The sequence below is a fragment of the Danio aesculapii genome, chromosome 25 (assembly GCF_903798145.1).
Source record: "Danio aesculapii chromosome 25, fDanAes4.1, whole genome shotgun sequence".
Lineage (NCBI taxonomy): Eukaryota > Metazoa > Chordata > Actinopteri > Cypriniformes > Danionidae > Danio > Danio aesculapii.
This window is the reverse complement of record NC_079459.1, coordinates 21,306,104-21,331,618: the sequence shown is the minus strand read 5'-3', so window position 1 is coordinate 21,331,618 and position 25,515 is coordinate 21,306,104. Positions and strand designations below refer to the sequence as shown.

Here is a 25,515-nt window from a genome sequence, read left to right as displayed (position 1 = left end):
TAGCTTAAGAGTTGACGAAGCATTACTTTGTTGAAGTCGATTAAATTATTGCCAATGCCATGCCAATTCTATGCCCTTGTTTACAGTACAAAACAAAGTGTTGCCTTATTTTTTTTAAAGATGACAGCAATCATTTGTTTTTCAGTGTTGAATTCAGTCATATGGCACCAAAATTCCAGATGAAAGTTGCACAAGAACTCATTTTTATTGAACCAAACCAAGTCAGTTAACATGACTGGTTTAGCTTGTGTTATTTCTTGAACACACAGTAGGTGTGTTTGCAAACATTATAGACCATAATGCTTTCAGTTGGTTTATGTTGGCATGCAAATATAAGCTCCAGCCCAGTGAGGTCACACATTTTGATGTCATCTGTTCATAGGATTGACCTAAAAGATACTACAACATTGGTGCTTAATGCAAATGGATTTTACAGTAACATTAGAGTGGCACTACTGTCCCTTTGGGGGATTATAGGGAGAAATCCTTCAATCCTACTCTGAGATCCTTAAACCCTGTATCCTTAATAATTTCCCCGTGTGATCTCTTTCCAGAACTCTCGCTAGAATATACGTTGGATGTGAATTGTCATACAAGTGTTTTTTCACACAGGATTATTCTTTTGCGCTTGGTGGTGGATTGTGACGTCGGTTCTCTTCTGATAGGCATCATGATCTGGCAACCCATCACAGTTCCTCTCCAGCGAAGCTAAGCTACATCTTCTCTGCGTTTCCCATCACTGCTGGGGAGAGTACTAGACCCTTCGTATCGACCGACACGCAAAAAATAGTGCGGGGAAAATATATTCAACATCCCAGGTAAGCGTACGTGTGCTTCGCGATTGTATCTGAGGTTACCTCGTTTTTTCTTAGCGCAAAATTGAGTTTGCGCGTTTTTGGAGAGTGAAATGCTAGCCGTCGTTAGCACACTTTCGCATGCTGGGGTTTTCACCGGTGTGTTGTAAATCTCGAAAGAAGCACAGCTGGTATGTAAGGCTTCAGCTCGTGGTTTGAACAGTGATTAAATACACAATTTTATGTGTAGCTGCGTTTTGTTTGCTTGTACAAATGGTGACCATACTCTCTTTTTTCACGTAAAGATCTGGAGATTTAATATTAAATAAATATAAGAACGTCTGTTGAAACTTACAAGACTTTTATTGACGTATGTATACACTAATAATGATGAAATACGTGCTTATTTAATAACTGCAAAACGAACTGTCCTAATAGTTATATACAATATGAAATATTCATTTGCATTTTTTCCCCATATGCTTACAAATACATTAAGGAAAAGTCAAGCACATCAATACTACAGTTTGTGCCACCAGATACGTAATATGCTACATTTTAGGCAATACATTAAGGCGCGTGAGATTCTTATGAAATGTGAAGCATGTGTCATTTTGGCTCGTGCTCAGCGCTCAGTAGTGGGGAAATTGTGATTCATCCAATTGAATCGAATCTTTTGACTCCTTTCTCCAAAAGATTCGTTCAGTGTCACTCGTTCTAGCATTATGCCTGTAGCTGGCGACAAGTGTGTTTCTGTGTGTTGCTTTGTGTCATTTGATCAAATGGGTTGGTTTATTTACTCAGCCGATTCATTGTGACTCACGATTTATAAATTTAGACACCCAAAAAAAGATGTTTTCATTTTTTTAAAACGATTTTTTAAATCATTTTTTAAAGGGCACCTATTTTACCCCTTTTTCAAGATTTAAGATAAGTCTTTGGTGTTTCCAGAATGTTTTTGTAAAGTTTCAGCTCAAAACATCCATCAGATTGTTTATTTTACCTGTCTGAACATTGGAATTTTTTGCACACTATCTAGCTGTTTTTGTTGCCTGCACCTTTAATGCTAGTTCTCCCCGCCCCCCTTTCCCACGTGCCTGTCAGAGTGTGCTTTAATGTTCACCTCAGCTGTCAGATAAACAGCACAGTGACAGACATAAAGGAAGCAGATCTTGCGTAACGTTTGTGAGAAATACTACAGTAAGAACTTCCCAATGATTATTTGATGTATGTGTTGTGGAGTTAATTCAAGCCTTTCTGCAACGATGAGTCGCACGCAATGTTGTTACAAAGTTCATGCACACACAGACACACACTTTAATATTTGCAGTTTTTGCACTGCAGATGTGACCGGATACACGTTAATGGTCAATGCTATATGGATATTCGATGTGTTAATGTACAAAATTAAACTTGATTTAACGTCCACAAACCGGAATTGAATCGTCTTCTTTTCTAATTGTACTGACATGCGGCTGTGGTAATAAAGTAAGGCTGAAGTAAATCGCTGTAATTCATTACAAACATGCATTGTTTTAAAAACGTTTAACACTTCTAAAACTCATTCTTGATCACATTTGATTGATGATCACAGAGAGCTGAACAGATCTTTTAATCCCAGTTGCTTTGCGCACATCCTGTCTTGTGGATATGATTAAACGCATTACTACGAAGACATGTTAATACACGGCTGTCAATCAAATCAGTGGGCGGGGAAACCGCACTCCTACGTCACCTTGCAGTCGACCTCAGAATGGGAGGAATTTGAATCCTAATTTTATGTCAGTAAATTTAAAAAAAGAGGCTTGTTGTCTTTATATCATGCCAATGTGACAGCGGACACACTATACCTATATACAGTTCTGTCCAAACAGCTTCAAAAAGATGATTTTCATCATAGGTGCCCTTTTAGACTCATATTAGTTAATCATGTCCAGTTAATCCTAGTTCTTTAACTCTTGGATGACTCCATTCCACAATTCTTTCTTTGTTCTCAGAATCCTATAAGGTCCTAAATGTTTTTTAATAACTGATTTGTTTTACTTCAAAATATATGGATCAAACCTGACAGATTATTTGTGTGAAGTCTGTCATGACAGATTAAAACAAAATGGTTGCTTATTGATTCATTCATCATAGTTATTACTTCACAAACAGTCTATCAGTTCAATTAGTTCTGCTTTGTTCGGAGCTCGTATTGCTCAGGTCTGTTGACCTCAATGCACTTACTCATTAATTTGTATTTATTTAGCTGTCAAGTCAAAAAAAAAAAAAGCTTATTTTCATACTCAAATCCTGTTTGCTTGTGTTATCGTCAATATTAAAAGAGAGAAAGTGCAGTCATGTGCTTTAAAATGACCAGAGAATACGATTTTTGTTCTCATTCCACTGAAGTGCCATTTAGTGTTGATCGTCTACACCTTAAAACAGGAACTAGAATATTGAACACAGTTTCTACACCTAACAACAGTTAATTCCATATTTTCGGCCATCTCTTTTTGTATGAGCATCTCCAGTGTTGTCGTTTTAATGAGTATCACAAGACGAGAAGGCAGTGCTGTCTTGTGACAACACCAGTTTATTTACTGTCACTGTATCGTTGCTTCTGTGCTTCCTATTGACGTCTATCAGTGTAATGCTGTAGCTGTACACCCATGATATTCAATCCCACGAGCTTGCTACTGTTATTTAGGCTTTAATGGAAAGCTTTATGCTAAAGCACTCCTGACCGCAGTCAGTCTGTTGTTATTGCATTGGTATTTGTTTACATACATCTTACTTGTTACAGCAGTACAATTCCTTAGGTGCCCGGTGCGCGGCAGTTGCCCATGTGACATATGAATTATTCAAACTGAGGATGTGGGATCTAGGATCAATTTGCATCTGGTGTGCATGAAAAGGGACTTGATCAATCATGTAGATGTGGCACCATATATAGGAAGCAGCAGACGTCTATCAGATTTACATTTTTGGTTGTTTATCTGAAGAGCAATTGGCTTCGGGGTTAAAATAAAAAGTCTTTGTGTGGGGGCTGATTACTTTTGCACACAATTCAGAAACTCCTGGTTTTAGTTTTGCTTCCTGTATTGATCAGCTTTCGGTCTGTAGTCTCAGAAGTTTAGTCTTTCTATGTGGGATGATTACTTTAGCCCTCAGGACTCCCCCCTTAACTTTGTTTCTTGTAGAGCTGCACGATATTGGAATTTCTTTTTTCCGCGATGTATAATCATTTATTGTTTATCTGGTCTTTTGAGTATTTCAGCCCACATCTTCTGGCAGGTTCAAATTTGAGTGTTTCGTTCACATCACACTGACAGATCCACCCATATAAGCTTAAACAATGCACACAGTCTGAGCTGAAAGGAGCCATGATTATTTACTTTTCGAGTTTTCTAGTTTTCTTATTGTTCGTTCGTCATGTGACGGCATGTAAAGAGAGATGACTCAAACCCCAGGGGTCTGTTCTTCGTACCTCACTTAAATTATCTAAGATGATTTGGCAGATCCTGGATCTGTTAATCTTGATAACTGATCTCTGGCTAATTGGGTTCTTCAAACAAGTTCGCGAATCAGATTAAAATGTCTGGAAGAACTGATCTGAGATCGCTGCGTGTTTTGTGAAGGACAGATCTATCGATCATCGAAACCATGATCAGCAATGCAACGATTGACTGACGGCACAGCAGCGTAATGACATCATCTGATTAATATTCAATTATCCATGTGAGCAAAATTACATCAAATTAGCAGTTAAAGGTTTGTTAAATATGATACGCTATAACTTTTTACATTTGTTTGGGCTGCAGGCTTTACACTCTCATGTGTCAAGAGCATTCATCATGTATTTCAATGCAGATCAGTGTTCAGTTCTACATTTAGAGATTTTCTTTATTACAGTACTCTAGGCCTACTCAAGTTTTTTAATCGGCGTAAGGAATAACTAAATACATTAATCTTGCATCAAAAATTTTGGCATCAATTTTGGCGTGGCGCCCCGCCATGGAAGAAAGAATGTAGAGGAAACATGACTTTATCTATTTCCTTGTTTAGATATAACCAAAATATTTCAGGAGCCGTGATGTCCACTTCACCCTAGTTCCTCTAAATTGCCCAGAAAGTGCTGTCATTCTTTTGTGCTCGATTTGTGCTGGTTAGTGCCGTTGAAATGAACATCAGATAGATTTGTGCACAAATATATTATTTTCGTTCGTGCTGCAAAAAAATTTTGTGCTGATATTTTATTATTAGTAGGCCTAATAAAATTATATTAGGTCATTCAGAGGTCTCTCAGTCCCAGTTTCTCCATTTTTACCAAAATAGTATCAATTAGATGGATTATTAAACTAGCCAATATAGGTTATTCTGAGATCTTTTTATACTATATATATATATATATATATATATATATATATATATATATATATATATATATATATATATATATATATATATATATATATATATATTAGTATATATATATATATAAGAGTTCATTGATACTGATTGATTGCGATAGTGGAGTAATCATATATTAAAAATAATAAAGAAATTACAAGCAACAGTGCTTTATGGTTTCTGTCAAACAGTGTTCAGGTACAGAAATTATGAAATAATCAAATGTAAAATAACGCTTCATCGTCTTTATTGTAGAAATAGTAAAATAAAATTTATATATATATATATATATATATATATATATATATATATATATATATATATATATATATATATATATTTTTTTTTTTTTTTTCAAATTTACAAGTGATACAATTTCTTGTGCCTGAATAATTTAAACTCTCTTGAAATGCGCACGCAGTCAACAGGCCTTCAAAACACAGGCAGATAATACATTTTCGCTGTTTAGTCAAAAAATGTCATGTGCTCAAAAAAAGTATGGCTTCTGGTCAACTATAATCCCAAATCAATATTGCAAGTCTTGCGATATGATTATTGCAGATGTGCCCATTGCGATATGATGCACAAACGACTTATTGTGCAGTGCTCGATTCTTGTATTGCTTGTTGTTTAATGCCAGTGTTACTGCAGGAGCAGCTTTCAATCTTTAGCCTCAGAAGTTTAGTAAACATTTACTTACATTTACATTTAGTCATTAATTAGATTCTTTTGTCCAAAGTGACTTTCAGTGAGAAGTTTAACAAGGAGAGGCAATACACACAAAAGTGCTAATTATACAAATGAACTGTTAGTGTTAAGAGAATTAGGTGCTAAAGAAGGAGGTGCCGGTAGTATAGAGAGAGAAAGTGTTTCTAAAGGTGGTTTGTCAAGCCCGCTCACTTGTGTAGAGTAGTGTTGCACCTTTTATTGGTACTATGGTATTATCGCGATACTATGGCTCCAAAATATTGGCGGTGACATTTTAGTTTGCAAACAGTAGGTTTCGTCATTAACGATCTATCTACAATAGATAATGTTGGATGTGGAAAAGTCACTAAAATGCTCACACGTTTGTGCAACAATAGACCATTTTATTTTAATAGTCTGTTAAGCCCTTTAAGTTTTCTGACGTTTCAAACGCACATCTGAATCGGTTCATTTCTGTTCCTCTCAATATGAATTCAGTAGCTACAACAATTGTGACAATCTCTTAAAAAGAACGACTCACAAAGTGAAATTTTGAATTACTTTGCTTTGTTACCTGATAAGACTGAAACAATTTTGACCACTTCATTAAGCTTAATTTTGTTGGAAAAATGTATTTTTGTAACAAATTTCATTTGGTGTAATTTATATACTTATTTTAATGTATTTTTTGTTGCTCAGATCTACAAAATAAACAAAAAGAATGAATAATTTTTAGGTGAAGTGACGTGCAAATAATACTTTTTTTCAATAATAAGCGAATTATGAATTAAAATCAAGACCTATTATCTATTATAGCATATAAGCTATAGTATTTCTGACCATTTTCTTTATTTTTTGAGTTATGAATTACAGTATTGCAATACTACGTGGTATCATGATACTTCAGCTGGTATAGTATCGTAAGTTGAATTAATGGTATTGCGACAACCTTTGTGTAGAGTAGACATTATAAATGCACACACACACACACATACATATATATATATATATATATATATATATATATATATATATATATATATATATATATAGATATAGATATAGATATAGATTATTATTATTATTAATATTTATTTTTATTTTTTTTAACCTTTGGGGAAATAAAATTCCACTCTTTCTAAGAAGGTTGATTACTTTTGCCCACAGTCCCCGAATTTACCTTTATTTTTGTATCCGGTTGTTAAGTGTGACGCCGTGCAAAGCAGCTTTCGGGTCCAATCGCTCCATCAAACTGTATATAGGGACTCAGCAAATGGTAATAATGAACATTTACAAAGCGTTGTAATACTTTTGAAAATCACGATCGCAATAAATATATATACATGCCTAATATCCAATGGCCAGAAAGTGATTGTTTTATAAATTGTTCAAGTATTGGTGTTTCGGATGCAGCAAGTCCAGAGACCGTTGTGTAAACCATGATTTTATATTAAATTCACTTTAATGTGTGATATAACTAAAAAGTGGTCATTAATTAACCACTTTTCAAATACTAACAAGCTGATAGTGTGAGCACTGAAACAGCTTTCTAGTTAACTTTTGAGGCCATAAAATGTTAATCTTTCTACACTGGCTGAATACTTTTGCCCACAATCCAGAGATTCTCCCTTTTAGATTTGCTTCCTATATTGCTCTTTTTTTAATGCCAGTGTCACTGCAGAGGCAGCTTTCTGTCTTTAGTCACATAAGTATATTCACCTTTCAGGGTTATAATATGGTAGTCTTTCTATAGGGGCTGATTATGTTTGTCCACAATCCTGAAACTCCTCTTTTTAGCTTTGGTTCCTCTTTTGCTTGTTTAATGCCAGTGTCACTGCAGAGGCAGCATTTGATGTTTAGTCACAGAAATCTAGTAAGTGTTTGGGCTCATAAAATACCAGTGTTTCTATAAGGGCTGATTACTTTTGCACACGGTCCCTGAACTCCCTTTTTTAGCATTTGTTCCTGTATTACACATTGCTTAATGTCAGTGCCACTGCAGAGGCAGCTTTCAGCCACAGAAGTATTGTCATGGTTATAAAATGCCAACCCTCAAAGTCAGCTTTCAGTGGCATAAAATGTCAGTCTTTCTATATGGGCTGATTACTTTTGCTCACAATCATTCAACCTTCTTTTTAGCTGTGCTCCCTGTTCTTGGACGCTGTTTAATGCCAGTGTCACTGCAGAGGCGGCTTTCGATCTTTGTTCTCATCTAGTTAGAGTTCGGGGTCATAAAATGCCAGTTTTTCTAAATTAGGGGCTGAATTTCTCTTCTCACAGTCCCCAAACTCCCTTTTTTTATCTTTTTTTTTCCCTGTATGGCATGTCGTTAAATGCCAGTTTTCTTATAGCTGATTACTTTTGTGCACAATGCGAAAACCGAATTATCAGTGTAACATTCTTCACCAAGTGCAAATACACTGGACGTTGGAGCGTTTTAAAAATCATTTCAGTGCTGCGTCAATTAGTTGATCTATCAGCGGATCGCTCATATATCAGCTTATAGACCAATCAACTTAATGACGCAGCTTTGAAACTCTCCAGTGTTTGTGGATCTGTGTTTGCACTTAGTGAACAGTGGCATAAACCCGATTAGTAAACCAATGACCTTCACTGCCAATCACAGTCATGTCTGTTGAGCATGTGAACACAATGGCCAATCAGTGCTCAAATGTTAGCAGGAAATTGACATTTTTTAAATTTTTGTGCAGATTGGTCCCGAAAGTCAACACTTATAGTATCGAGTACTTATAACTACTTTTTTAAAGCGGTTTTCACCTTTAATGTTATAGGACAGTGGAGATTATAGACAGGAATATGTGAGGAGCAGAGAGGGGAAGGATTGGCAAAGGACCCCAAGTCAGGAATCTAAATTGGGTCGCCGTGAACACCATAGTGCCATGTGTCGACTTGTTTTATTACGATACTAGAATTTCTGTACCAATCAGTACTGATATTTTAAAAAAAAGTCCATATCCTGGTAACATTTGAGCACATACTTAAACACCTTTGATTGGCCATTTTGTTCACATGTTCAACAGAAATTACTGTGATTGGCCATGAAGGGGATCAGTTCACCATTCTTCACCGCTGTTCACCAAGTGCAAACACATTCATGGACACTGGAGAATTTCAAAGCAGCTTCGATCAGCTGTCTATAAGCTAACATTTGTGCGATCCCCTAATGGAATAATTGATCTCAACAGCGCTCAAGTGTTAGCAGGAAATTGACGTTTTTATAATTTCAGTACGTTTAGTACCAAAATTCCAGTATCGTGACAGCGCTAGTGTCGACTAGGCTTATGGTGCAGACCCAAAGTTGACAACCCTAGTTTCTTGTGTTGCTTATTGATAAATGCCAGTGTCACTCCAGAGCTTTTGATCCTTTAGTCTCAGTAGCCCAGTAAGCGTTTGGGGTCATAAAATGCCAGTCTTTCTAAATTAGGGGCTGAATTCTTTTCTTACAGTCCCCAAACCCCAAATTTTTTTCTTTTCTTCCTGTATGGCATGTTTTTAAATGCCAGTGTCACTGCAGAGGCAACTTTTGCTCTTTAGTCAAGAATCAAGAAGTATAGTCACCTTTCAGGGTTATGAAATGCCAGCTGATTACTTTTGTGCGAAAACCGAATCATCAGTTTACCACTCTTCACGGCTGTTCACCAAGTGCAAACACACTGGATGTTGGAGCATTTTCAAAGCTGTGTTGGTCCATCAGCAGATCGCTCGTATGTCAGCTTATATAGACCAATCAACTGATTGACGCGGCTTTGAACCACTTTGTATTAGGTGAACAGCGGTGTAAACCGATGACCTTCTTTGCCAATCACAGTCATATCTGGTGAGTATGTGAACACAATGGCCAATCAGCAGTGTTTAAGAACATGCTCAGACGTATGCAGGAACTGGACATTTTTAAAATTGTGCAGATTAGTCAATACTTCTTTATAACTTTTTTAGGGGTTTTCATCATTAATGTTGTAGGACAATGGAGATTATAGACAGGAAAGTGTGAGAAACAGAGAGGGCAAGGATCATAAGTCGGGAATTGCAATTGCGTCGCCGTGAACACCTTAGTTCAATGTGTCGGCTAGTGTTGTCACGATACTGGAATTTCGGTACCAATCAGTACTGAAACTTTAAAAACTTAACATTTGAGTGCATACCTAAACACCGCTGACTAGCCATTGTGTTCACATGCTCAACAGAAATGACTGATTGGCCCTGAAGGTCATCAGTTCACTATTCTTCACTGCTGTTCCAAAGTGCAAACACAGATGCGCATACTGGAGCGTTTCAAATCACCTTCGATCAGCTGCCTATAAGCTGACATATGTGCGATCCTCTGATGGAGTCTTTGATCTCAACAGCGCTCAAATGTTAGCAGGAAATTGACGTTTTTAAAATTTCAGTACGTTTAGTGTGTAAATTCCAGTATTGTGACAACACTAGTGTTCACACACTAACCGCTAGGCTTTTGTAGGGTTGCGCGATGCTGAATATTTGGCATTGGCATTGTACAATGTCTAAACATCGGGATGGACAATGGCATCGTCATCATAGGCGGCGGTGAATTAATTATTTATGAATAATTAATTAATCAATAACAAATTGATTATTTGTAGTCTACTGTTTAAACTAACCTACTTGCATGGTCTTTGTTTTACCTATATCCAAATCATAAATAAATAAAGTTACACACAAATTACCACCTGTCAATCACTTTTTCCGCGAGACTCTGGCATGAATAGGCAGAGTGATCGGTGTCATTATAATGGCGTCGACAAACTTGGTTGGTAAAAAAGGTGCACAACCAACAGAAACCAACCAACAGTATCAGAGGTTTTCACTAAAATTACTAAGTACAAGTGTGAAAGTGAAAGATTGGAGCAGCGTACTGACGCTGTGACACGCTATCTGATAGATTCAAAAGACTGAAGGGTCATTAGATAGAGACAATATTAATTAAATACCAGGTTTAACAACTATAGTGAGACGCAATCCAGCGGTACATTCTTTATAAACGGTCTCTGGGGTTTTGTGCTCAGAGCACCCGCTGACTGCCTGGAACTCAGACGCGTGCATATGCTGCAGCACATGCCTGTGTGTGTGGTCATGTGATGTGCATTTTCAGTGGTATAGTGTGGAGGGAGGTCATTTTAGAAATGCTAGGTGAAACACCAATGAGGACGTGGATTGTTTTCGTTCTAAAACGAAATTTTTAAACTAAGATGTATTAGTGTAAACGAGGCCTAAGTGTGCATTTTTCGCGGACAGGTTGCTGCTGTGACGGGGGCGGGGCAGAGGATTGCAATGCCGGCTCAGCATTGTAATGTCTATTGGCCATGTGCGATGGATGGTGGCATCGTCTACCGACCCAACCCTAAGCTTTTGGTGCAGACCCAAAGTTGACAACCCTAGTTTCTTGTGTTGCTCATTGATAAATGCCAGTGTCACTCTAGAGCTTTTGGTCTTTAGTCTCAGTAGCCCTCAGTAAGCCTTTGGGGTCATAAAATGCCAGTTTTTCCTATAGGAGCTGATTACTTTTGACCACAGTCCCTGAACTTCGTTTTTTTTTAGCTGTGCTCCCTGTTGTTGGACGCTGTTTAATGCCAGTGTCACTGCAGAGGCAGCTTTCGGTCACAGAAGTGCTGAGTGGCTCTTGGAAAGAAGTCACATTGCACAACATCTTGTTTCGCCTTCTGGAATAATCCACCTGACCTCTACAATTAAACTGGCACTCATTAGCTATAGATTGGCTGATTGCCCTTGCTTTGGAATAAGCTATGCACTTGACTAAGTGTTTTTAAGAGACATTTTGAGACAGATCATAGCCTGTGAGTCTGGAAAGCTCCCAAGCCTGGTCATCATGCAGTATGCACATTGCACACCGACTGTACCCGTGTTCGGGCTGCTTGCAGCTGTGGAACTTGGCACTGGAGTTATGCAGCAAACAATGCGAGGCTGCAGCAGCAGACAGAACAAGGCTGCAAAAACAGCACATGACCAGCGGGAACATTTTATTCTCAGTGGCCAGATAAGTTCACAGTAAAGTATTTTATGATGATGTGGCTGGAAAATTTTTGGGAACAATGTGTCAGACTGAGATTGAAACATCATTTTCCGATGATTAAAATGAAAGTGAGTCTTGAAATCGTTCTTATCAAATGCTGAGATTAGATAACATCTTGCATAGATAACTACTAACGTAAACGTTTTGTTTATGTGGCATTAGCTTGCCAAGTAGTCTGTGAAATCAGCTTTTGTCGAAATTGACCCAAAATACTAAGCAATTGTCTGTGGCCACAAGGCTGCACAATATATCGTTTCAGCATCGATATCGCAATGTGTGCATCCGCAATAGTCACATCACAGGATCTGCAATGTTGAGTTGAAATTATAGTTGATTATAATCAATCCAGAGTTGAATTATAACGAAGTAAAAGTTTATCATCTGCATGCGTTTTTAGAGATAGTTCACCCAAAAATTAAACTTGACTCACTATTTTCAAGAGTTTATGAGTTTCTTTTTTATGTTGGACACGAAAGAAGATATTCTAATTACTCATAAACATTTGAAACAAGTGAAGGGTGAGTAAATAGTGAGTACTTTTTCATTTTTGGGTGAACTTACCCTTTAAGGCCTGTTACTATGTGAACATTTCAACTTTTCAGAGTTTAAAACATCTAGCCACAAGACATTTAAGTGTTTGTATCTTTAATAGAGGTTACATTATATACAATAAAGACCATGCAGTGTTGATAGTTCAATTATCTGTACCTGAATACTGTTAGACTCTCCAGAAAACTATAATTCACTTTTATCTTTGCTATTTTTTATTGATCTATGCTTGTAAATTATTTGTTATATATATTTTCGAGATCCAATCCCCTACAAAATCACCCCAATCTATCTAAAATGAAGAATTCTGTCCAAATAAAGCTGTATTCAGATTGCAAATACACTCACTGGCCACTTTATTAGGTACACCATTCTAGTACCGGGTTGAACCCCCTTTTGCCTTCAGAACTGCCTTAATCCTTTGTGGCACAGATTCAACAAGGTACTGGAAATATTCCTCAGAGATTTTGGTCCATGTTGATATGATCGCATCACGCAGTTGCTGCAGATTTGTCAGCTGCACATCCATGATGCGAATCTCCCGTTCCACCACATCCTAAAGATGCTCTATTGGATTGAGTTCTGGTGACTGTGGAGGCCATTTGAGTATATTGAACTCATTGTTATGTTCAAGAAACCAGTCTGAGATTCGAGGTTTATGTTATCCTGCTGGAAGTAGCCATCAGAAGATGGGCACACTGTGGTCATAAAGACATGGACATGGTCATCAACAGTAATCAGGTAGGCTGTGGTGTTTACACGATCCTCAGTTGCTACTAATGGGCCCAAAATGTGCCAGGAAGATATCCCCCACACCGTTACACCACCAGCACCAGCCTGAAAATTTGATACAAGGCAGGATGGATCCATGCTTTCATGTTGTTGATGCCAAATTTTGAAATGTCGCAGCAGAAATCGAGACTCATCAGACCAGGCAACATTTTTCCAATCTTCTATTGTCCAATTTTGCTCAGCCTGTGTGAATTGTAGCCTCATTTTCCTGTTCTTAGCTGACAGGAGTGGCACCCGGTGTGGTCTTCTGCTGCTGTAGCCCATCTGCCTCAAGGTTCGCCATGCTGTGCATTCAGAGATGCTCTTCTGCATTCCTCGGTTGTAACGAGTGGTTAATTGAGTTCCAGTTCCCTTTCTATCAGCTGGAACCAGTCTCGTCATTCTCCTCTGGCATCAACAATTTTCAGACCATTCTTGTAAACCCTAGAGATGGTTGTGCGTGAAAATCCCAGTAGATCAGCAGTTTCTGAAATACTCAGACCACTTCTAGAGTCACTTAAATCACCTTTCTTCCCCGTTCTGTTTCAACTGCAGCAGATTGTCTTGACTGTGTCTACATGCCTAAATGCATTGCTGCCATGTGATTGGCTGATAAGATATTTGTGTTAACGAGCAGTTGGACAGGTGTACCTAATAAAGTGGCCACTTAGTGTATATCGCAGAAATACAAAATATCACAATGTCAGATTTTCCCAATATCGTGCAGCCCTATTTGCCACTATCACCTAAACCAGTGGGTTCTGCAAATTTATCTAAAAGAAAATAATTATAATTGTAAAAAAAAATTGCAGGATCGCTTGGTCTTTGTATTATCTTAGTATGCAAAGATTAGAAAAAAAATGTTGGTTATGTTTTACGTAAATATATCTGTAGTGCTGAAAGATGAAACGGGAAATCATTCTGAAATGCTGATTTGTGAAATCTTAAAACGTGTGCTGTTATTTGATTAGTTATAATTTTCCTTTTTTTAAAACAAATAGAGCTGATCTGCAACAAATATTTGTTCTGTCATTTAATGCATTTATCTTTAATTGTTTTTAATTCAAACATTTAGTCCCCTTAAAAGTGCTGAACAGTAGTGTTTGTGAAAACATTGGCAGCATCTCTTATCACTTATTAACCCTGTATCTACTTTGTATAGTCTTTATTGGCCTCTTATCAGCAGGCAGGAGATAAGAATAATAAACCTGTGTGTTTTGTGGCTTTACTATGCATTCAATTTGTCCAATCAATTAGCGATTTGTACAGCTTTTACAATCAATGCCCCTAAATGCCATTTAGAAGCGGTTTGATCGATCGGCCAAGTCAAAACCAAGCGGTGCAGTAATACAACACCACCTCTTAAGTTAAGTGGGCATTATTTTGAAAAAGTCTCCAGCGGTTAAAGACTGGAGTGTCATGCAGTAATTGTGGACGGAGATCTTGGCAGGGAAAAGGAAGGAAGTGACCTCCATGAAATATTTACAGCAGACTAACGAAACGGCACGATTTCTCAAACCGCGGCTTAGAGCTTCTGTGCAGTTCTCTGTTTGGGTGACGGCTCTTATGAAATGTGTGTGCATATTTGAAGTGTGATTAATACTCGTGTTGGTGTTTTTCAGGGTGTAACAGAGGAGGGAAGGTGCACTCAGGATGGTCACCATTCCAGAGTATTACGAGGGGAAAAATGTGCTCATCACGGGGGCCACAGGCTTTATGGGGAAAGTGCTTTTGGAGAAGCTGCTGCGCTCCTGTCCTGGTGTCAAAGCCGCGTATGTGCTTGTGCGGCCTAAAGCGGGACAGGCGCCTGATGCTCGCATCGCTGACATGATCAACTGTAAGGTGAGAAACACAGACCAGGACGAAAGAGAGGTTTGAGGAATGAAAACCAAGATCAGTATCTATGAAGATAACTATAACGATAAATTAGCGCTTACTCCAACAAACACTAATATTTTGTCAATTAACTGATATTTAATGGTCAAAATAAATTCTATCTACTATATTTATAATTATGTTTAGAACTAAAACTTTAATGGTATCGTTCCTTGTTTAAAAAAAATGGGCATGAAGGCTAGATAATATAGTAAAAAAAAAAATATATATATATATATATATATATATATATATATACATGTATATGTATGTGTGTATATATATTTATTAGGGCTGTAACGATTCACTGTGAGCTGGCAGAAAATCGATTCAAATATGTGACGATTCAAACCAGTACAAATGATACATGTTTTGAACAGAGGGGGCGATGTGTTTACAGGCGCAGGCTCACTTTACCTGCACATCAGTGGTGAGTAAGAGGTGGGGCGGCAGAGTAAAATGACAGCAGTGAAGTGCTTAAGACAAAACACAAACTGTGTGCAAATACTGCAAAAAGACGTTAACTTACACTAACAGAACAACGAATATGACGCACATAAACCGTCAGCACAGTGAAAAACGTCTGTCACAGACATCTATACACAAAAAAAACCTATTAATAAGCAAAACATGCGGACTGGATGGTTTGCAGCTCCGCTTGCTCAAACGAGTGCTACGGAGATCACACTGTGCATCGGTGTTTTCATAGCGAAAGTGTGAAGATGTTTTTCATACTGAAAGGGAAAGTTGTGCTGTTACAGAAGCAGGTATTAGAATATTTTTATCCTCTCCTTTTCAAATTTGTTTATGCATATTTTAATAATTTCCTTATTATTATTATTATTGAATATTTTCAAATGTTGAAGATTATCTCTTCTTAAGTGTATCACACTGATACTCATACTAATTAATTATACAAGTAATTATTCACCTTTATAATCATGTTCAGCTCCTGTCTCTCTATCCTACTATATATTTAGTCATTAATCAGTTTTTTATGCCAGTGGCCAGTCCCCTGGATCAGAGGGCTTACTGACCACCTCTGCACTCACTGCTCTCTGGTTTAGGAAAGGCTTACCTCTCCACACCAGGCATCTCAGTTTTTTTTTCTGCAGGGGACATTGTAAATGTGTAAAGACCTCTTACACAGCTTATGCCAGAAAAGATAGATATGCTGATATTTCTTTTTAAAAATCTCAGCACAGTCACAGTTTTAGTTTGTTTGTATTAATGAGTCTAATTTAATTGGTATTATTCTTTATTTATTTACTTTTTTTAACTGTTTTTAAAATAGCAATTTGGTTATGGCAGAAAATATATTAGTTTGCAAAAATGTGCAGCATTTAAGACAAAAATGAAAGGGGTCTTCACCTCAAATTTGTTTCAAATAATTTTATTTAGAAATTTAGAGTAAATCGTGTCTTGAGATTAGTATTGTGAATCATATCAAATCGTGAGTCAGGTGAATCGTTACATACAATGTTTTATATAACATCAGTGATAAATTTGACAAATATAAGTGAAGTTTCATACACTAATTTCGAGAGGAGCACGTGATATGATCGAGCACGTCTGGCCACTCATCTGTAATCAGTAATAATCCAATCAGAGTGATCCTAGTTTGCTATAAATGTATCATTTTCTTCCTACTGCTCTATCTTCGTTTGGAAGAATCCCCCCTTCCACCCCATCTCCTCCTTTTCCTCCCTTTTCTAAAGGGGGAGCTCTCGAGACCTACCTTATCTCGGATCTCCTGATATGCTTATCGACCGGCCGGGAGCCCTGGCCTCAAATATCTCCGAGCTCAGGGTTCTCTCCCGGGACAGCATGCCAAACTCTTGAAACCCTATTATGTGAAGGAAAAAAAGCCTGCTGTTTTATTTTTGAAATTTTTAGTCAAGTATTTGCATATTTAAATTGTTTCCTCAAAAATCTGATAAGGATTGTTTTCACGCAGCAATGGGAGTCCAAAAGACTCCAAAAGTATTTTTTTCCAGGGATAGTTCACCTAAATAAATAACAAAAACGAACATTTCCTCAGGCCGTTCAGGACGTAGATTACTTTTTCTTCAGTAAAACCAATAAAGAAGACTTTTACCTGAAACTGTAATCCTCTGATATTCATAAAATGCAATACTTTGAGAGTCAAAAGACAAACACACACACACACACATATAGAGTGATGTAAATATATTATTGTGTGTGTTTTGTTTTCCTTCGTTACATATTGGGATTTGAATATAAATTATATAAATATTTAGGCTGATTTTGTAGAGCACCTGCATAAAACATAATAAAACACAGCCATAGACAAATACAATAGTGCACAGACACAAATGAATTAAACAGTGTTTTAAGATTTTCTGGGATACTTGTCAGGTAAATACATGTAAAACGACACTGTGTAATCTTCATTGTATAGATAAATAAGTACAAATAATCTTTGTTAAATCTACAAACTTGCTTGAAATGCTCATCCAGACACAGACCATAAACACACACAAACCTTCAGTCTATTATTGTAAACCTTTGCAGTTACTCCACATCTCAAATATGGAGTCAGGTCAACCATAATCCTGACTCTATATCGTGCATAAATCATTTTTGTTTGTTTTTTAAAGTGCTGATAGCCATTTACTTGCATTTTAGGAATCACACAACGTCAACTAAAAATGTAGTCTAAGCTAGATTTTGTGTTTGCTTTCTTAATGTTTCAAACTAGGGCTCGCTGGATTTCTGACTAAGCCACAGATGCACAATTCAGATCACTCATGCAGATTTGCAGTGACTTTGACGTACAGCCTGCTTTGATCATTCTAGATTACACACAGATAAATATTATCGCCCGCTCGTAAATGTTTGCTTTTTACACAACATTAATATGAGCACAGCTGGGCATTTCTTCCAAACGTTGATCACATGGTTTCACAGTAATGTACTGTAAATGCATTCTTTGTAATACTTGGCCAGTCTGTGATATTTGATTGTGGCCAGGGTGCGACTGCAAATTACAGGAGGGTTTAATGAGGTTTATTATTATTTATATAATAATAATATTTAGGGCTGAACAATATATTGTTCCAGCATCGATAATGGTCACATCGCAGGATATGCAATGTTGAGTTTATATGTTGCCTATATTTGAGCAATTTTAAAAACATGAGATTTGGTGGAGTTAAACTATAGTAAATGTTTGTCATCTGCATGTGTTTTTAAAACTTGTGATTTCAAGTTCAGGCACAAGAAATTGTACCTTTTTAAAGTTTAACAAAGATTAATTTCATTTACCTATTTACAATAAAGATTATACAGTGTTTTTATATACACTAAAAAACCCAATAAGGTAATGTAACACAAACTATTTGAGAAAACTGATTACAACACCATTTAAGTTCAAAAACTAATCTGAATGAGTACTGTGAACTTAATCCATTTGAGTAAACGAAGCAATTTAAGCACAGTAAAACCCAATAAATGAAGAGAACCAATTGAGTACTGTAAAACCTTATAAGTTAAGGCAACGCAAAGCATTTGAGGAAACCGATTGCTACAAACCATTTGAGTTCAAAAACGAATCTATACTGTATGTGTACTGTGAACTTTCTCCATTTAAGTTAAAATAATGAGGTATTTACTTTGTATGATTCTTCAATTTTTGTATGTGAATAGTGTTTGGCTACCCAGAAAGCCATAAAGCACTGTAAATTTCATTTTCTTTTCTTTGCTTTTATGTATTTATTTATGCTTTTACATAGTTACATTTAACATTTTTACATAATTACATTTTATGCATGATTGACACCCAGAATAATCACAAATCAGTCTAAGTTAATGTATTCTTTCCAAATACACTACCTGACAAAAGTCTTGTCAGCGATAACTTGATTTCTAGTTGATTTTTGGAAAAGTAGCCGAAGGTAGATGAATCAACTGTTGAACTGCATCCCAATCATCACAAATTTTGTTGGAACCCGCATGGACCCAAGATTCTCACTGAAATCAGTCAAGTTTTGTAAAGGAAAAAATCATGGTTTGGGGTTACATTCAGTATGAGGGCGTGCGAGAGATCTGCAGAGTGGATGGCAAAATCAACAGCCTGAGGTATCAAGACATTTGTGCTGCCCATTACATTACAAACCACAGGAGAGGGCTAATTCTTTAACAAGATGGCACTCCTTTTCATACTTCAGCCTCCACATCAAAGTTCCTGAAAGCAAAGAAAGTCAAGCTGCTCCAGGATTGGCTAGGACAGTCACCAGATATGAACATTATTAAGCATGTCTGGGGTAAGATGGGGGAGGCATTGAAGATGAATCCAAAAAATCTTGATTAACTCTGGGAGTCCTGCAGGAACGCTTTCTTTGCCATTCCAGATGACGTTATTTTTTAGTTATTTGAGGGATTGCAGAGATGAATGGATGCAGTCCTCCAAGCTCATGGAAGTCAGACACAATATCAATTATTTCCACTGCACCATGACTTTTAAATTCTATACTGTACATTATTTCTGTTAAGTGACAAGACTTTTGTGTAAGCAAAGTCAGACCTTACTGTCCTAATTAAATAATTAAAAGTCAAGGCATGATCATATTTTATTTTGGTAAAATAAATGTTATCTAGAGGCCTTTGCCTTTTATATAAGCCATTTCTGATACCAAATGATCAACTAGAAGTCCAGTTATTATTTGTTGTTTTTAAAACTTGTGTAGGCGACAAGACTTTTGTCAGGCAGTGTAAAGTATTTGCTGTAAATTATTACTATGCATTTGTTTTGCATGTGGGCTAATAAAGCTGAAAATCTATGAATGTTTCAGCTATTCGACAGATTGCGAGAGGATCAGCCGGATTTCGCGGGGAAGATCGTGGCCGTCAACAGTGACCTGACGCAGCCCGATCTGGACCTGAGCGCTGAAGACCAGGAGACCCTCACAGGCTGCATTAATGTCGTGTTTCACTGCGCTGCCACCATCCGCTTTAATGAGCCGCTGAAGTAAGACATCTAGAGCTGAGAGTCTAATAATATAATATTAATATATAATATAATATTATTCTACATATTTATTGTAATTTTTCTTATTACTGATATAATTATTATATTAAAGTCTTTGTTATATCTGTGCAGGTAATAGTGATATGATGTGTTGTGAGCAATAATGATAATTTAATTGTTATTGTTGTTGTTGTTGTTGTACAAACATTCTTAATGCTATTAAAACTATTTTATATTTATAATTTTACATTATTATTATTGTAATTATTGATGTAGTTATTCATATAATATCTTAAAATAAGTATGTTATTAATATAATTTGTATTGTTATATGATTATATTGTTTTGGCTAATGTTATTTATATTATTAGCAGGAATAATAAAGATAACTTATATATATTATAGTTATTAAGAGACCTAAAGAGACTTTTTTTTCATGTATTGACATGTTGTGCCAATTTTCGTACATGTGCGTGAATCGTAGCTCGGGGGCCACTCAGTCAAATGTGCATAGGTGGCGCTGTTGAGCCATTTTCCCACACCCATTTCTGAATCCTATAACACAAGTAATTTTCACCACTTTTGGCGCCTGTAAAGTTTTGTGAGTTTTCGAGCATATTTAGACACTCAAAAATGTGATTCACTCTAGAAAATAATAATAATAAATGGAGCATAATAATAATTTTTAATATATTATATAGTTAATATAATTTTACTACAGCCTTTATTATTGGTTTATTATTACGGTAATAAATTAATGTTATATTATAACCTTTATTATTTTTTTTGTAAAATTATTTGCTATAATTAATTCATTAATTAATTCACACTATAATTAAAATTCTAACACTAAAACAAATATATTATTATATCCAATAACTATAATAGTTTTCTAAATGATTCAATAAATGCTAACCCTTAATGTTATTTTAAAGTTTCACACACTCATTTAAATACTCCCATGATGCATTGCTGCATCACAGAGACCTAAAATGCATACTTCATGTCATTTGCAATCCACATTTGCCTAATATACTCATTTATTTGCACAACTCAAATTAAACCACCAGTTATTGCAAATCATCCTGATTAGATCATGTGTTTTCCGGTTGGGTGGTGTGGTATAAAATAGCAGCGGGTTAATCTTCACATTGATCAGATGTGCTCATGCTTCTGCTGTGTCACTACAGTTCAGTGTTTGTTTTTGTACAGAGATGCCATGCAGTTGAATGTGTTGGCCACGCAGAAGATGGTCAGCCTGGCTCACAGAATGAAGCATTTGGAGGTGTTTATCCACGTGTCCACAGCCTATGCCAACTGTGACCGAGAGCTCATTGAAGAGGTGGTTTATCCACCGCCTGTCGACTACAGGAAGCTTATAGACACTCTTGAGTAAGCCTTAATGTAATGTCTTTACAAAACTGACTTCTTCACTCCAAAAAATGACATTTGCTGTTTGTTCAAACAACTTGTGTAAAATGAGTTGAAACAACAAAATTATTGAGGGTTTTTTGGGTACAACTTAATTGTTTTATGTTCAATCAACTTAAAAAATCTAAAAGTTAATAAGTTAACTTAATTCCTTTATCACTCAAATTGATTGGGTGGGACCCAGCATTTTTTACAGTGTTGTCTTTGAATTGTGTCCCATTATAAATATGTAAAGAACCAATTTTATACTTAGCATGCAGATTACTTGTATTAATGTATATTACATCCACATGTATGTTAAGTAAGGAATATTATACATCCAGGCAGTTTTAATTGCAGATTTCGCAGTTGTTGTCTTGTTTCTAGTTCCAAAAATCTGAAATTCCTAAATCAAGAAGCATTTTTTATTAATTTTTTACATTTATTTAATTATTTTCTGTAAAAAAAAAACAAAATAACCTCATTTTTAGATATGTGTAATAGAAACGAGACAAACTTGCAGTGTGAAGGGCATTGTTTTGCGAAAACAACCGCCTGGATGTACTTTATCCTGCTTTTCCTTGCCACGTAATGTAAAATTAGACAAAAGACATTGGAATAGTTTACTCATTCTTTAAACACAAAGCAGTCAAAAAGGAAAATGGCTGAGTGGAACATGCACTAACCTATATATTGTTCAGCCATAAGATGGTGCCAAACAAGTAAATGACAAGTATAAACATTTTTTTTTGATGTGTAGGTATGTATGTGGATGTGAACAATCGCTTGCTATGGTTCCGTTTAAAAATGCGAATTAACTTTATGCGCAAAACTGCATTACCGCATAAAAGATGTGCGAATAAAGCAGCATTTCCATCAGATGGGTCAAGAGAACAAAATCACCACTTTCTGATTAACTGGCGCCACTTTTCAACAGTAAAAACTGAATTTGCTGTTGTTGGAGAAGCTGCGTGAATCTTCTGAAATTCTGAAACGTTTTTTATGCGCATTTCTAACTTACACGCATCTTGGCGTTCCATCAACAGTTTTTTATGCGCATATCCAAAATGCGCATAAAAATAGGTGGATGGTAACGTAGCTACTGATAATCAATATGATTCAAACTACCTGAATAAACTTGTGTTATTAGTTTCAGGGGTTGTTATCTGGATATAACATACCTTGGAATGTCGCAACTGACCAATCAGAATCACAAGTTCAGACAGCTGTGAAATCAACTTGGTTTAATGTTGGAAAATAGCTGTTGCACAAAGTAGACATAGGAACTAGCTACTTTTAACTAGCCACCATCCACAATTTACTTCTCTTAAAAAAGTTTTCTATAGAAACATATTTTATTCTTAAATTCATGGCATTAAAATAAGACCCTCTTAAATCCATGATGTGGATATCAAACTATGTATTTGTGTGCTCTATGTACATTATAAGTACAGATGCAAGACGCATATTTGGGACAACTGGACTTAATATGTTTACATTTGGAGTTGTTGACTGACTAGTAGTTTATATTATCACGTTGGAATAAAGAATCGACTAAGTTACAGGGAAAGTTATATTCTGTGGGCACAAGAGAACTAACCGAGTTAGTGGCGCCATCTAGCGGCAGTGTGTGGATCTGTCCCGACATCCTGGTATAAAGTATAAACCTATTAAATATTAATTGGGTCACTTTTAAACTGCTGAACATTTAAACTGATAAAACAAAAAATGAAACCATAAATTGCATGGCCAATTGCAAATATTTATATAAAGAATATGATTTATTATTATTTTTTTTTTATTATATATATATATATATATATATATTTTTTTTTTTTGTCCTCAGCTGATCACATGCAAAATTGATCAACAAAATTGTCACTAATAAAAAGAAAAACTGATTCCCCACAATACAGCACAGAAAAAAACAAACTACCGCAATATATTAAAGAAATTTCAAGGAAGATTATCTACCTTCTTTCAACTTCCTGTACGTGTTCATTTCTGACAGGTGGATGGATGACAAACTGGTGTCTTTGATGACACCGAGGCTGTTGGGTGAGCGGGCCGAACACATACACCTTCACTAAAGCGCTGGCAGAGCAGCTGGTCCAGCAGGAATCTGGAAACCTCAACATCGCCATCATAAGACCCTCTATAGTAGGAGCCAGCTGGAAAGAGCCATTCCCTGTAAGTGTGTGCATTTACAAACACCAACCTAACATTAAACAATACCACCTCCATATTAAACAGGACGTCTTCTTTCTTTATTTTTAAAGGGCTGGATTGATAATTTCAACGGGCCTAGTGGAATATTCATCGCTGTGAGTATCAGTGTGCTGCTTTAGATGTAAAGCTGTAGGCGCTGTTTGCTCATCCATATAATGCTAGTGAACAGTGTCCAAGATTAAGGTTTTAAAAAGTATGTCAGATTGGGGTGTTTGATACTTATTGTCTATGCAAATATTGTAATTGTTTTAGAGGGAGGTGCTGAAAAGGTTTTTTTTTTGGTTATCACTTAAAATCGATGAACGATGAGTCAAAATATGAGCGAAATAGAGTGTTCAGCGCATTGGTTTCACTCTCCCTCAAGGCATTGTCACTATAGAGTGTGAAGAGACTAGGGAGACCACAATACTCAATACAAAATATACAAAATTGATGGGATAATGAATGCTGAAAGTACCGAATGGTTTTAATTTATCATGTAATTCCTACTAGAAAGCCCCTAATTTGTAATAGTTTTATTTTTCAGCAGGATAATGATCCAAACACACTGCTAATGTAATAAATCATATTTGAAGGGAAAATCTCAAGAGAGGATGAGTTTAATTGGGAACAGTTCACTTTTTACAGAAATTAAATTATGCCCAGAGAGACTGCTAAAGATCTATTTCCAATTTGACATTGTACTGTAAATCCTGCAATGTGTCCATTGCGGATTTGTACATTGAGATATCAATGCTGAAACGATACATTATGTGTAGAACATTAACGAAAAGTCAAGTTACTGTAGTATATCAGAATCAGAAAGAGCTTTATTGCCAGGTATGTTCACACATACAAGGAATTTGTTTTCGTGACAGAGCTTCTACAGTGCAACAGGATTACAGAGACAGGACAAAAAACAGATAATAAATATATATATATATATTTTTAAATACAAGTAAGTAGTGAATGCAAATATACAAATTGACAAGTGTATGTACAGCTATATTACTAAATACAATGTTATATTTGCAGCTGTTATGTGCAAATTGGCATGTAAAGTGTGTTGTTAAATAAGTGTATATGTGTATAAAAGTGTATAGCAAGTCGTGATTGGTTCCACAATTATTATCATCAAGTGTTCATGAGATGGATTGCCTGAGGGAAGAAACTGTTTCTGTGTCGGGCTGTTCTGGTGCGCAGTGCTCTGTAGCGTCGACCAGAAGATAAAAGTTCAAAGAGGCAGTGTGCTGGGTGTGAGGGGTCCAGAGTGATTTTGGCAGCCCTTCTGCTCGCTCTGGATAAGTACAGTTCTTGGGGAGTAGGAAGGGTTGTACCAGTGATTCGCTCAGCAGTCCGAACTATTCAACGTATTTGTTATATTTGTTTTTTCTAACAAAAGTTATTCAATTGCAAAATATAAAATGGTCAAAGTGACTGCTTCTGTAGTTCTAGAGTTAATGAGAAGTTTCTGATCAGATGAGAACATTGAATTGTAATTAATTAATAAAGTAACAGATCTTCTGGTCTAAATAGTATGTAGTATATATTATAGTTTTGTTTTGTTTGTTTCTGTGCAGGCAGGAAAGGGGATTCTCCGAACAATGAGGGCTTCAAATAATGCCGTCGCTGACCTGGTGCCAGTCGATGTGGTCATAAACACCACTTTAGCCGCTGCCTGGTATTCAGGCTCCCAAAGACACGCCAGGTCTGGAAAAAACACACCAACAGCCACACTAAATCCCTGACTGGAAAATAAAGTCATG

The 25,515-nt window shown here is 36.4% G+C and overlaps 1 protein-coding gene across 1 annotated transcript in view; it reads left to right on the top strand.

Annotated features, from left to right (window-relative positions):
* The first annotated feature begins 430 nt into the window (after positions 1-430).
* The window catches only part of far1 (fatty acyl CoA reductase 1), a 44,300-nt gene continuing 19,215 nt past the window's right edge, over positions 431-25,515 (top strand). Inside the window, 8 exon segments of the mRNA XM_056452380.1 lie at positions 431-818; positions 14,889-15,108; positions 19,956-20,131; positions 21,344-21,523; positions 23,553-23,607; positions 23,609-23,731; positions 23,821-23,865; positions 25,330-25,457. Of these exon segments, the coding sequence (XP_056308355.1) occupies positions 14,920-15,108; positions 19,956-20,131; positions 21,344-21,523; positions 23,553-23,607; positions 23,609-23,731; positions 23,821-23,865; positions 25,330-25,457 (896 nt within the window). The 5' untranslated portion in view covers positions 431-818; positions 14,889-14,919.